Genomic DNA, 14,872 nt, shown 5'->3' with positions numbered 1-14,872 from the left:
GAACCTATTTTATATTATCTTATTATGGTTGTTTATGTATGTTGGTTCACCAACCGAGTTAAGTTAGATGTCATCACGGTCATGGTGAGATTGGGTCGTGTCACCGGAACTCAACAGCGTAACATTGGAAAACTCAATCCTAATTGGGAATCAGATCCATATTGAGTCAGTGGAACTGTAGGCAAGAAAGCGTATCAGCTCGAGACAATGGAGGAAAAATAACTTCAATCCAACTGATATATCACTCACTTGAAGCGCTACTACTGCTAAAGGATCTCGAACAATTTTGTCCTTCTCTTTTATATTTTGTGCATTTTCATTTGATTATACTAACACTTTCAGAGAATAGGCATAGTTGCTCAGATGATGACAATACTGACCCTCGGCAACATTTCGAAGCAGCAATCATTCCCAGCCAGGGTCAAAGAAGTCTAACCAAATAGGCTAAAGCACCATCTTCATCTTCACGTCCCCTTTACTTCCTCTCCGGGAATCAGACTGATCCATCGAAGTAGAATATCAATTCACTGTGACAAGGCAATCGGATAACAAGACCAGTGTCCGAGCTTTCATACTTCAAACTCGAACACTAGGGGACTACACTATATAGAGATGAACAATAAGTAAACGGGAAGGAACCAAAAAGGCTAAAACACTATCTTCATCTTACATTTATTGTTTCACGTTTCCGGGTAAGGAAACTCGTTTGAAGGGACTAGTTCTCGCGCTGGTATAACGAGGAACCTTTCATACCATCCCCAACCATACTCATCACCGGTGTCAAGAACAATGGCTCGCCTACTCCAATCGGTCATGGTGAAAACTCCATCCGATAAAGATTCGAGAAATACAAGTGCATAAAATGGTGAAGGGTGAAAGTTTCACCAGCAATAGAGGATAAGAAGCGAAGACACGCAACTAACCTCCAAACTAATGGACATATCTGGGCTAAGCAGATATTTATTTTCTATACATATCATTAATAACTGAATCAATCACTGGCTCAAATCCAAGAGTAAACGGATATGTGTACACGAAGGACATGTCGGGACATCGTGAGGTAATACATTCATCCTCCCGAGTCCCGGGTAGGATAAATGTGCACTCCATCTCCTCATTTGCACTCTTCCCAGATGATGGGAAGAAGTTCTCACCGAATCACGGTGGTGTACTTATCCAACAGGGCATTTTTGCCACCAGTTATTTGTCACTCTTGCCTTAAACAATACAGTCGGGAGAAATTCAGTTTTTAGAGATTATTTCTGAAACATAAGGTTCCCGACTGTCTTTTTTGCCCTTAGTAGATGATTTCCCGGCCGGAGCTCTCCCTTTCCTTGCCAGCGTCAGCACTTCTTCCTCCTCTATTGCGTCGATGATGGTAACAACCAACAAAGGATACTTTCACTGGCATCAAATCTTGAGATTCCAAAGTTAAATTTTGCAAAGAAAAGTTAGTATTTCAGAAAAAGAAGCAAGGATTTTGAAGAAGATTGCAGAGGACAAGTTTCTATACTCGGGAAAATTCAAGAAGGTGAGCAGAGTAAACAACAAAGAAAAGGAATTTCATTCTTATAGACCATCATTGTATCGGTAACCGATGATAATGTCTTCTCCAACCAGAATTAGCCACGTGCGAGCATTAAATAGAGTGGATGCTTCAATTTTGAAAGTAGTGGTGTCGGATACTACGCTTTGTTTCCCGCCAAAAAGCTTCCACTTCCTGGGCTACCCCAAAGGACTACCCGAAAAATAGTGTGTACATGACATGTGAACAAGATAAGAGTCAACATGTGACAAGCGTTTTCTAGTCAGCTCCATGTCATCCGGAATCACTAAAGTCGAAGACCAAAGATGAAGAAGCCTATCCCGGGATTGTCTTATCTTCTCCAGTTAGAGCCATTCCGAATTTAAAAGGTTACATGTGTCCGCATAGATACCTCCGCTAAACCAACGAATTTTGGGATATTCCGGTTTTTTCATTAACCACGTCTTACAGTTATGCCCAGATAGGGTAACTGAAAGGATTAACATTTACCACGGATACGACATACGGGAGAGATTCTAGGAGCAGTTACGGTTAGCTTGTACTGTAAATATCCCTTTTCCCACAATTATACCCCATTCTCATTATGTTTCTCATTCTACTACTATATTGGAATCATTACAACACTTTCCTCTCGAGTATCAATATTGTTCAATAGCTCTTTGCGGCAACGGATTACACAATAAGAAATCCTTTACTTCATTGTTGAGTTTATTTCGTTACTTTTGTTTATATTGCTAGCGTTGCTCTTTACTCTGTTCTAGCAAAGATTCATCCTGATTGGTTTATTTCGATTGCTTGTGGCCTAATTATATAAATTTTATTGATTAATCTATAAATAGATTTTAAGTTAAACATGAAGGACAAACTAAGCCCCTGATGATTTCTGAGATTGTTTTCCAAATTCGCCATATTATCAAGACCAAGAACGAAGTTCTTTTGATTCTTACATCTTCTCTTTGAGAGGAAGAAGCAACAAAATAAGAGAAAATGACTGGTGAAAATTTGGCTGTACTTGAGCTGAAGTAATTTAAGCTGGACATATTTAGAGAATTAATTTAAAGACTTTTGGGCTACCTAAAGCGTAAAAAGTTATTACATGAACATCCATAGTGATATCTTAAATAATTTTCTATTACAAGCTAGTTCTGATGAAAAACTTTATTTTGTGTCTCACACAACTGACGCTAGTTGTGTGAGGCCTCTTTTTTGTCTCACAACTGTGGTCCCAGAATTTTGTGAACCCAAATGTGTAAGATATGGGTCCACAAATGTGTGAGATAAAAAGAGGCCTTACACAACTAATGTCAGTTGTGTGAGGCACACAATAAAATCACTCAGTTCTGATAGACCTTTGGGGTTCTCTATAATGCAAGAATCGGTTGTTTCTTTAAAAGGGTATAAAAGTAATAATGTTATAGGAATTAGTATGATTTGCTTGTTTTACTTAGCGTCTTTCTTGCAGTTTGGTGCCTATATTGAAGACCGTCCAGTTTTAATTTATCTAGGCACTCCTGCTTGCTTTTATCTTGGTTTACTGTCTCCTCACCGTTGATCACTACTAGGACTTGCTCAAAACTAAAGTATGGTGCGGACATACGCTCATAGACCATTATAGTATACGACTAACAAACCAGTAATTAATCAGTAACTGAAGCTCTAGACATCAACCACGGGAAAGATCTGTATTATTATCGATATCGAAAAGCAGAGTACCCTTTGCCCTCAGAGCCCTGTACTGCCACAAAATGAGAGCCCAGCATACACTTACTACAGTTTGATCCACCTCTCTACACCATGATCACCTCTCTACACCATTCTTTAACACTCATCTTATTCCGCAACTATGAAAATTCAAAAAGATAAGTTACAAAATGCAGAAAGAGGGAAGAACATAAATACTGCTTAAGCATCATCAAGGGCAAGCACCCCAGGAAGCTGCTTCCCTTCCAGAAGCTCCAAGCTGGCACCCCCTCCAGTTGAAATGTGACTCATCTTGTCTGCAAGCCCCACCTTTTCAACGGCGGCAACAGAATCACCACCCCCTATGATTGTTGTTACTCCCTTTCCACTAAGCTCTGCCAGTTTTTTCGCAATAGCCTGGATTATATATGCCAAAAGAGATTATACATGCAGTCAACATCAATTAACGAAAGTAAGCATTCTACGACGCCTCAAACTCTACACGAGAAAAATAATTCTATTGGCACATAACCTCATAGGCGCAACTAAACAAGATCTTCGATTTATACCTCTGTTCCAGAGGCAAATTTTTCAAACTCAAACACTCCCATAGGTCCATTCCAGATGATAGTTTTGGTGGTATCCAAAGCTTCGCCAAAAGACTTGATAGCATCAGGTCCAATATCTAACCCCATCCAGCCATCAGGAATTTCAGTTGCTGGAACAACCTGTAAGGCCAAAGAAAAAAGGATCAGTCATAAAGAGTTAAGACAGTGGCTACAAGTAGAATAAGATACCATTGCTAAAAAGCCGTTTACCTTGCTGTTGGCATCAACAGCAAACTTGTCTGCTATCACTACATCGGCAGGAAGCAATAAAGATACACCTTTTGCCTTTGCCTTCTCAATAAGTGATGTTGCTAGATCAAGCTTGTCATCCTCCACAAGTGAGGATCCAACAGAGTATCCTAGGGCCTTGTAGAAAGTAAAGATCATACCTCCACCAAGCAATAACACGTTAACCTTCTCCAAAAGTGACTCTATCACGCCAATCTTACTTGAAACCTTTGAACCACCAACAATAGCAGCAAATGGCTTCTGTGGATTTGATACAGCTCCGACAAGATAGTCAAGTTCCTAAAAGCATCATGATTCGGGATAAGAAATAAAGATAAAAGAAAATTAAGCCACCTACAGGGCAATAAAAGAGTTCCAGCCTAATACACAAAACTGTGTTAACCACCATATTGGCCATTCCATATTGTGCTAGATAGGTCATCATACTGTTTTCGATAACTGTTATGTCTCTTATGACTTATTCGTGATACTTCTGAGATACCAAAGCATGTTCTATATCCATTTTTTGATAACTGAGCAAGAAAAATTATTGTGCTGGACAATTGAGCTAATCTTAGTGCATGCTTCTTCCCGACCTACCAAATTTTCTTCTTACATTTCACAGTCCAAAGTAATTTGTACCTTTTGCATAAGGAATCCAGCAACTGCTGGTTTCAAGTACTTAGCAACCCCTTCTGTGGAAGCATGTGCTCTGTGTGCAGTACCAAAGGCATCATTGACATACAAATCTGCAAGAGACGCCAGCTTCTTTGCAAACTCGAATTCATTCTTCTCCTCCTCTTTATAGAATCTCACATTTTCCAGCAGCAGAACTCCTCCTTCTGGTATTTCAGCCACCAACTTCTCAACTTCTGGACCAATGCAATCATCTGCCATCTTGACCTGTGGGTAAAATTGGAGTACGACAACCGCTTTAGACAGTCCTAGAAAAAACAATGACCAAGAAAGATAACCAGAAACAGAACATGAAACAGACATCAAGTCCCAATAGCTCTGACAGTCTTGGTACAAGTGGTTTCAAGCTGTATTTTGGAGTGACACCTTTTGGACGACCCTGGAACCAGCAATTCAATAATCAGAAAACAGAATACACGGAGAACTAAAAGATAGAGAAACTTCACTAACAGGAGATGGTAAAAATAATTCACAATAAAAAATACAGAATTATCACAAACAAGTCCAAATAGAACTTTCAACTACTGAAAAAAAGAAAGCTTAGATGTCTTTTTGCATCATTTTTCCTCTAGTGATTTCACCTCCATTTTGGTTAGCTAGACCTTCTATCTACGTTGCTTCCCACTCAAGTGACCACCAGACTGATTACTTCGTTTCTCTTTTCCCTTGAAATAACATTCTCTTTACGACCTTTTCCTTTCTATCTTCCCACATGATAACAATCTCTTTACCAGCTCTCTTTTTGGCCAATACTGAGTCCCCCTTTTGCATTCCTTAAATTTTATCTTGTAGTAACTTTTTTTTAAAATAGATTTTTATTCTTAGACACTTTTAAGTTGAAGCTTAGAGATAGAAGAAAGGGGAAGGCATGTATACATTGGAAGCGAGCTAAAAACAATTTTAACTGGATGTTGGTATGCCGACAAAAGTAAGGCGGTGGGGTTCAATTTATCGTGTTTGATGGCAATTATTTGCATGAAGTTTTGCCGGTAACATAAATACTAACCAAACTAATGTAAGACCCCTTTCCTTTTTATCCTTCCAATCCTATCCCAACACCAAATACCCTCTAATCTATTTCTTTCTTTTCTATGCCAAACTGAAAATGAGCAAGAGAAAGGCTTTCTCTTTCCTCTTGTTCCATTCTTTCTCTAACCTCCAAACCATAAGACAGTGAGGCTAAATTTACCAAAGAGAAAAATCTATTAGAAAATACCCATTAACCAACAGGTCCTGATCAAAATATGAAAATCGCACATACTATAAACACTCGACATGCATAAGTGACAATACACAAGTAATTACAAAATAAACTTGACAGTATAGAGAAAAAAGGAATTTAGAAACCGAAAATCTACTATGAATTTAAGTTATATATACTGACAATATAAAGATTTTTTACACTATTAGTATATTTTTAATCTATGATAGCAGCCAGGAGGTTAGTTGTCCTTTTAACCATGTTATTAATTAGTAAACTTATCATTTAGATTTATCTATAGCTACCTTAGACGTGACAATCTTATATAGATTTACCTGTAACTACCTTAAAAGCAATGCAGAGGTAAAACCTTAATTAAAGGGGTTCAAAATAAAGAAATAAACACACGAGGAATCCTAGGTAATTCAACATCTACTATATATAGAAAAAATAATTTTGACCTTGTATATAAAATGCAATTTCCGGAGTTTGGATGAAAGCGCGCTTAAAGGCTCAAAACATGTTGAGCGCTTCCCCTCGCTTAGTGGACGCGTTAGTGTTGTCATCAAAGCTCTAAGGCATACTTTTCTTTGCCAATGAGCATAATCTTGAAGAGGCAAACCTAAACAAATGATAATATACTTTATTGTTAAAAAAAATCAATTTCTTTATCCATATATTTGTTATTCATGCTTATAATTATTAGTCTTGGATTAAACATGCATATTTATATTTTTTTTCTCCATTTGCGCCTTTTTTCATTAAAGCCTACACTTTATTTGTACTTTGCACGTAAAGCCGCGCTTTTCGCCTTTGATAACACCGTATACAATGCAATTTCCGGAGTTTAGATGAACCCCTTGCAACCCCCTAGTTCCACCCCTGCTTATAGGTGAGAATATCATATAATTTACCTTTAACTATCTCATAAAGGACAATCTCATATAGATTAAATGACGTGATCATGTAAATACTGTTACACCGCCAGTCCATAACTTAAAACTCATCTATAACATATACCGACAAATATCAACAATAACATCTCTAAATTGGTACTACTAGCATCCAAGGCTAATGGTAGGAACAGTAGCTCGGATTCTGGTGTCATCAGTAATAAAGCGTCGTAATATTGGAATAATCAACCAACTAAAAGAAAAGCAAAAGGCATTTGGTTTATAATAGCAAAAACTAGCAAAGCTTACAAGATGAGAGGCAAGAATAACACGAGATCCATGTTGCATCAAATACTTGATGGTAGGAACAGCAGCTCGGATTCTGGTGTCATCAGTAATATTGAAGTTGTCATCCAATGGAACATTCAGATCAACTCTCACGAATACTCTCTTCCCTTTCAGATCTCCTTCTTTCAGTGATCCCACACTCTTTTTCACTGCCATTTCGTGAAAATGAGAATCTCAAAATGATGTGATGTTCGTTCGTCGGAGAAATCGATGTGTTTTGTGATCAAGGGGGAGGATGGGAAGGCTTTTAAACTGTGAGAAAGCGCAGAAGAGGCGGATAGGCTGCTCAAAAGTAGAGGCGGTGGGCTTGGGTTGGGCCACAAGTTATTGGGTTTCTCGAAGTGATGAGGCATCCTTCTAGAACCTTCTCCAGTTAGTGCCTCAGTGGTCTCCGGGCAGAAATTTAGAAACATCCATATTTTGAGTTGGTAATTGAAAATAAGTCACTTTCAAAATTAATTGAAATTTAGTTATTTTTTAAGTAAAAATAATATTAAAAATACCCCTAAAACCCTACGAATCCTCTCCGCTTCTTCTTCTTCTTCTTCACTTTGTAATGACAGATGAAACAGGTATATAAAAACTCTCACACAGTATATTGGATTTCGAGCTTTAACAATTAAAATTTCAGTATTTTGTGCTGAAGTTCCAATAAATTTTCTTACTTTTCTGCTGTTTTTCTAGGAACTCCTCCGTTATCTCAAACTCTCTATGATGGAGAGTTACAATATCAGTTGTTGTAACACAGTAGGTGATGTCGTTTCGCAGTTCTCACTTCAGTTAATCAAATCTAATCATCCCTCCGGCAATAAACTGTCACGACCAGAAATTCCATCAAAGATCGTGATGACGCTTAACTGGCTCGCTAGGCAAGCCAACACAATAACAATCATAAATCTAAAGCAAATTAATCAACTTTTAACCAAATGTTATAAGATAAGAAATAGAATAATCTAATAATGTAGATAACTATCCAAGGTAAGGTCTAAACACAATCATAACTGCCAATATTGCCCCAAAACTGGATGTCACAATCATCGCAAGCATCTACTGAGAGTATGACAAACATTTGTATATAATGTCTGTCTGATTAAAGTAGAATGACATTTGAGAGAAGTAGGGAGATGGACTCCATGTGTTGCGAATCGATCAAGTTGAGCAGCTCACCACGAAGTCTCCACGGATCCACATATTGTCCCAAATGAATACCACTCGTACCGGTCTCATAACCAGCACAAAATGTGCAGAAGCGTAGTATGAGTACAAACAACGGTACCTAGTAAATATCAAGTCTAGCATCAAAGAAGTAGTGGCGAGGGGTCGACTCTGGCACTCACTGCAGTCAAATAAGCAGGTGAGAGAAATATCCAATAGAAAGATAGAAATGATATCATCAACAAGTATAAAAGCTCAAAGCATAACTCGTACAGAATTTAGGCATGCTTTTCAAATATCCGGAATCAAATAAGATAACAGTCATCTCAATTCTCGAGTGAAATTGATACCAGTCAACAATACTTATTTCAATTCATAGCATGAGTCTAAGAAAATATAAATGTGCATGCTCAAGATCCTTTTTTCAATAACCCAAAGCATAATCCATGTGCCTCAAGGCCCAGGGTAATATAGGCAATCACCTGACTCCAGAAGGGATAGATCCATAATCCAAACGTCGATTATTTTATAAATAATAATCATCAATCAACTGTTGAGGCGCGCAACCTGATCCAAATAATAACATCCTCAATCCAATAATCAGTACCAATATCCGGTCAAGTGCCTGTACTACCAAAATCCTCAACTCCTCTCAATAATCACTTTCCACTCATGCATATGTGTAAGAAATGATATAATAAAGAGAATATAAGACGTGATAATAAGAATGTAGATAAAAATCTCTAATGGCTAAGTGTTAGCTATGGAAAAACATGAAACTCATTTTATCATAACGACTCAATGAGCTTTTAGCATGTTTTTAGCTTAATCATATTATTATGATGAGCTAATTACGCCATATAAACCATAGAGATCATGGAGCAAATAAAATAAGTATAGGATTATGAATCTACAATAAAGTCCGACATGGCAATATAATCCTCGCGTCAAATCAACAAGTCATAATCGTAGGCATGCTCCTATATTACGAATATAAATTATTGAGTAGTCATAGAATCAATTTGAACATGAATAGCAAGTTCACATAACTCAATAAAGCACAATTCAAGTCAACAAACACCAGATACAGTCCAAAACCTAGCTACACATATACACTCATCTCCTCGTATATACGTGGCTCCTAAATCATGAATCAAATAGCAATCAAGTCACCTATAAGGAGAATTCGCTCTTACAAGGATAGACAAGAGACTTACTTCCGTCCGACAATCTCAAATCGAGCAAAAACTGCCTAACAGTTCAAATTCAACTCCAAATAACCTAAATATAGTTAAAAGCAACTCAATAACGCCAAATAAAGCTATAGGAAACAACCTCAAATAATAAAGCTTCAATCTTTATACAAATACGTAGAGTCAACTAAAAAGTCAACACGGGCCCGTACTCATGAACCTGACAAAACTCACAAATCCTGAACACACATTCCAACACGATTCTAAATATACAAATTTCATTCAAAATCGACAATAAGTCGGGGTTTAAATCTAATTATTCGCTTTCCAAAAGTCTTTCCAAAGCCCCCATAAATTTCACTTTAAAATCCAAGCTTTTAGGTGTAGAAATCTATGAAAAATCATGATATAAAGTCAAATCGAAGTGAAGATTGCTTACCTCCAAAGTAGTAGTGAACTTGCTCTCCAAATGCTCCACCTCTCGATTTTTAGGGTTCAAAAGATGAGAAAACGGACAAAATAGTGAAATTATATCATTAAGTGTACTGCCTAGTTATACACTATGCGATCGCAGGACCACCTTCGCAATCGTGAATGCCAATACTCTTGCCTAGTTGTTGCCCTTCTACCCGAACGTGGGCCTCCAATCGTAAACGCGAAGTGCTAGCCTGCCTAGCCTACGTGAATGCGAGCCTTGATATTAGGCTATGTATATTTAACCTTATCACGGTATTGTCACCTTGCATTTTAGTGTTTAAATGATTAATTGTGCGACGTTTGAGCTTAATTGAGTTATTTTTATGTGTAGAATCGTTGGAAGATGAAAATGAGTGAAGGTTGCACACAATGATGTCAAAAATACACAAAAAGAGCATGAAAAGGAAAACACTGGAGAAGGCCAGGAACAAGGCACCAGGGCAGGCGACGTTGGCTCTTGGTGAGCAAGACAAAGTGACCAGCCTCGCGATGCAAAGTCTTTAGCACGCCCCCTGGACCTTTTCCCAGTCCGCGCATTAAGCTTTTCCTACTCAATTTTGAACTTGGAGACTCAGACCCTAGCCTATAAATACCCCCACTAAACATGATTAGTGAGAAACGGGTCAATTTTTAAAGGCGTCAAAGGCTTAGAAACATGAACGGAGCACGTATTTCATCGATTCTTCCATTCTTCATCTAGTATTCATAATCTTTATGTTTAAAACAATACTTTGATTGTTTTATGAATATGAGTGGCTAAGAACCCCATTATTCTGGGGTTGTGAGTTGTTATTGACTATTGTTGTTTGATGGTTGATTATTTTACTTGAGTTATTATATTAATTTATAAAATATTCAATCTTGCACTTAATTATTTTATTGCGTAGCTAACAGTAAAATACTATCTACGAATTTGTAGTTGAACTCGAAAGTGTAAACTATAGATTTTATATAAGATTGAATAGAATAAGTTCTTGAATTCGGGCATCGGAGAATAAATTCGCGATTAGGATAGACATATTCTAGTTGCCTCACTTGGTTATTTTTGCAGGAAATATACATGCATTGTTCATTCTTATTCTATAGACATATAGTATTAGGTTGGCTTGAATAGGCGAGCGAAGCGTCGAAAGAACTTCGCGAGCGTAATAAACCATGTTAACCAATAAATTAGATAAATCGAGTAATTGAATCAACCGGATGAACGCAATAGGAGAGACATTAATCCCATAACCCGAAATATTCCCATCTCATTGAATATCTCCAAAGTGTTTTTTGCTTGCTTTGCATCCTTGAATTCTTGCTTGTTTCTCAATTTTGTAGTAATTTTTAGTAGTAAATCACAATCATCTTCTTCATAACCGCTTGAGAAATTAACTTATAAGTAGTTTAAATTGGATGATAGTTAATCATAAATCCTCGTGGGATGATACTTTATCATCACTTTATTACTTGTCGACCGCGTATACTTGCGTGTGCGTTTGGCCCCAATAAGTTTTTGGCATTGTTGCCGGATATTTAGAGATAGCTACTTGTCTAAAATTAGCTTTGATTCGTTGTTTGTTTGAGTTCTAATTTGTTTACTGTTTCTGACTCTACAAATGTTCACATTGAACGCTAAGAAGAAGTAATAACAGTCTAAACAATCTTCCCCCTCCTAACCCTGAATCCGAAAGACTTTTTCACAAGTTAAGGAGGGAGGCAGAAGTAATAGCAAGAATTGTGGAGTTGGACATCATAGTTCAACCATAGCTAATAGAGATGGCAGAGAGATAAGAGACCAGTGATAGAGGTCGCAAGGCCTAATCTCGCAAATATGACTCAGGCTATCATGAAGCCTGACATAACTGGTCAATGCAAGCTGAAATAGTACATGGTGCTGCTAATCCAGTTCACAGGGCAATTTGTGGGTCTATCTCATGAAGATACACAGAGGCACATACATAACTTTTTGGAGATTACAGATACATACAACTAGCTGAACGTCTCCAAAGATTATGTCAGACTGAACTTGTTCCCCTTTTCTATGTTGGGGGAAGCAAAGGTATGATTGCAGAAAGAGTTAGCAAACTCAATCTGCATGTGGGATGAACTAGCGCAGAAATTTCAAATTGAATTTTTTTTCCACGAAGAAAACAAAGTTACTGAGAAGCCAAATTTTGGGGTTTCAACAAAAAGATGGCAAAACTCTTCAAGCGTGGGAAAGATATATCCAAATCAACTCCGAACTTTCCGAAATTCAACTCCGACCACACGTACAAGCCATAATACCTGAAGTGAAGCTACTTAAGGCTTCAAACCGCCGGATGACATTCTAGAGCTCAAAATGACTGGTCAGGTCGTTACATTCTCCCCCACTTAAACATTATGTTAAGGTTTAATTGTTTCTATCAACCATAGTCATTGGTGTAGTATGCTTCGATTGTATTAAATATAAAGTGCTTAAGAATAATATAAATTATTGGTTGACTTAAGGACAAGAAACATTTAAGTGTGGGGTAGTGATATTTGGCTATAAATATATATTTTTAGTGTATTACTTACCTTAAATCTTGGTGTTTTAATGTTAATATGTGCGACTTTTGAGCTTAATCGAGTTGTTTTTATGTAGGATCATTGGAAGATGAGAACGAGTGAAGGTTGCATGAAAAGATACTGAAAATACACGAAAAGAGTACGAAAAGATGAAAATAGGATAAGGGCAATAACCAGGCGCCAAGCCAAGCGACGCCTCGCTCCTGGCGAGGAAGACCAGGCGATAGCCCTTGCGCCCGTGAGATTCCCTGCTCGCCCCAGTCCAGGCGTCGCGAGCTTTAGGGCCTGGACCCTTGTCGAGTTCGTGTATTAAACATTTCCTACTCGATTTTGGACTCGGAGACTCCTACCCTAGCATATTAATACCCCCTAAACGTGATTAGTGAGCAAGGGGTGAATTTTTGAAGACGGCAAAGACTTAGAAACACAAACGGAGCACGGATTTCATCGATTTTTCCATCCTTCATCTAGTATTCATAGTCTTTATGTTTAAAAATAATACTTTGACTGTTGTTATGAACATGAGTGGCTAAGAACCTAATTCTTTTGGGGTTATGGGTTGTGATTGACTATTGTTGTTTGACACTTGATTATTTTGCTTGATTTATCATATTAATATATTTATTCAATTTTGCACTTACTTATTTTACTGCACAGACAATAGAATACTATCTACGAATTTATAGTTGAACTCGAAAGTGGTAACTATAGATTGCATATAAGACTGAATAGAGTAAGTTCTTGAATCTGGGCATCGGAGAATAGATTCACGATTTGGATAGACATATTCTAGTTGCCTTACTTGGTTATTTTTGTAGGAAATATACTTTCATTCTTGTTAATTCTGATTCTATATACGGATAGTATTAGGTTGGCTTGAATAGACGAGAGAAGAGTCGAAAGAACTTCACGAGTAATATAAACCCTGTTAACTAACAAATTAGATAAATTAAGTAACTGAATTAACCGGAAGAATGCAATATGAGAGACATTAATCCCATAACCCTAGAATATTTCCGCCTCATTGAATTTCTCCTAAGTTTTTGTTTGCCTGCTTTGTATCCTTGAATTCTTGCTTATTTCTCAATTTTGTAGTAATTTTTAGTGGTACAAATCACAATCATCTTCTTCATAACCTCTTGAGCAATTAACTTAAAAGTAGTTTAAATTGGACGATAGTTAGTCATAAATCCTCATGGGATGATACGTTCTCATCACTTTATTACTTGTCGTCCGTATATACTTCCATGTGCATTTGGTCCCAACAAGCCTCGATCCGCAAACGTGAAGTCAATTCCACTACCAGGCGCCACACCAACGCGAACATGTCTCCTCATGCGAACGCCATGCCTCGGATCCTCTATCTCCGCGAACGCGACATCTCCACGCGAACGCGAAGAGGAAATTCTTCTTGCCAGCTCTCCTTTCTCCGCGATCGCAAGACTAGCTCCGCAATCGCAAAGCACTGCAACATATCAGAAAACCAGCATTCCAAAACCAAGAAGAAATGGTCTGAAACTACCTGGAAACACACCCGAGCCCCCGGGACCCCTTCCAAGCACACCAACAAGTCCCAATACCTTATCTAAACTTGTCTGAATGCTCAAAACACCGTGACTAATATCAAAACCAAGAATTTATGATCAAAACACATGTTAAGCTTCTCTTAAGTTCATAACTTCTAAACATCAAACCAAACGTCTGATTCAAGCTTAACCAATCCAGATTAAACTCAAACTTTGCATACAAGTCCGATATGAAAAAAACGAACCTGTTCGAACTTCCATAACTAAAATACAAACCCAGTAACATCAAAGTCAACCCCCGATGAAACTTAGAAATCCTCCAAACCTCCAAATCGACAACTTTCGACAAATAGCACCAAAACATCTTAGGAACCTCCAAATCCTGATTCAGGCATACGTCTAAGTCCGAAATTACCATACGAACCTATTGGAATCCTAGAATCACCAATCCGAGGCCGTTTACACAAAATCCAAACCTTGATCAACTGTTATAATTTAAGCATCCAAAATGAGACTAAGCGTCTCAAATCCCTCTCAAACCTTCCTATAACCCAACCAACTATCCCCACAAGTCATAAAAAAAATAAACACATATACAAGAAGCATCAAATAGAGAAATGAGACTTAAATAAATGATTTGTCGGGTCATTACATTCTCCCTCTCTTAAATAAATGCTGAATGGGTCTGGAATCATACTTGGAATGTAAAAAACATGAGGATATCTTCTTCGTACGTCATGCTCGATCTCCCAAGTCACCTCCTCAACTAGTTGACGTCTCCACTGA

At 37.7% G+C, this 14,872-nt stretch overlaps 1 protein-coding gene across 1 annotated transcript; it reads right to left on the bottom strand.

Moving 5' to 3' along the window:
- Positions 1 to 3,203: 3,203 nt before the first annotated feature.
- On the bottom strand, positions 3,204 to 7,593 carry LOC107811868 (phosphoglycerate kinase, cytosolic-like). The gene is made up of 6 exons (XM_016636859.2): positions 7,162 to 7,593; positions 5,060 to 5,137; positions 4,705 to 4,965; positions 4,045 to 4,362; positions 3,796 to 3,954; positions 3,204 to 3,643 (listed from the first exon to the last, which is right to left on the bottom strand). Exons 1-6 carry the CDS (start codon positions 7,354 to 7,356, stop codon positions 3,449 to 3,451), a joined length of 1,206 nt encoding a protein of 401 aa, XP_016492345.1. The 5' UTR covers positions 7,357 to 7,593; the 3' UTR covers positions 3,204 to 3,448.
- Positions 7,594 to 14,872: the final 7,279 nt, after the last annotated feature.

Source organism: Nicotiana tabacum, chromosome 21 (assembly GCF_000715075.1).
Source record: "Nicotiana tabacum cultivar K326 chromosome 21, ASM71507v2, whole genome shotgun sequence".
In the NCBI taxonomy this organism is placed as follows: Eukaryota; Viridiplantae; Streptophyta; class Magnoliopsida; order Solanales; family Solanaceae; genus Nicotiana; species Nicotiana tabacum.
This window is presented reverse-complemented; position numbering and strand designations above follow the sequence as displayed.

Bases quoted from the DNA above. Each gene is read 5' to 3' on its own strand.
- LOC107811868 (XM_016636859.2), bottom strand. From the start codon at position 7,356: ATGGCAGTGAAAAAGAGTGTGGGATCACTGAAAGAAGGAGATCTGAAA. The intron at 4,363-4,704 runs GTACAAATTACT...TGATGCTTTTAG, and splicing joins CTGGATTCCTTATGCAAAAG to GAACTTGACTATCTTGTCGG. The intron at 3,955-4,044 runs GTAAACGGCTTT...TTGGCCTTACAG, and splicing joins CTGTTGATGCCAACAGCAAG to GTTGTTCCAGCAACTGAAAT.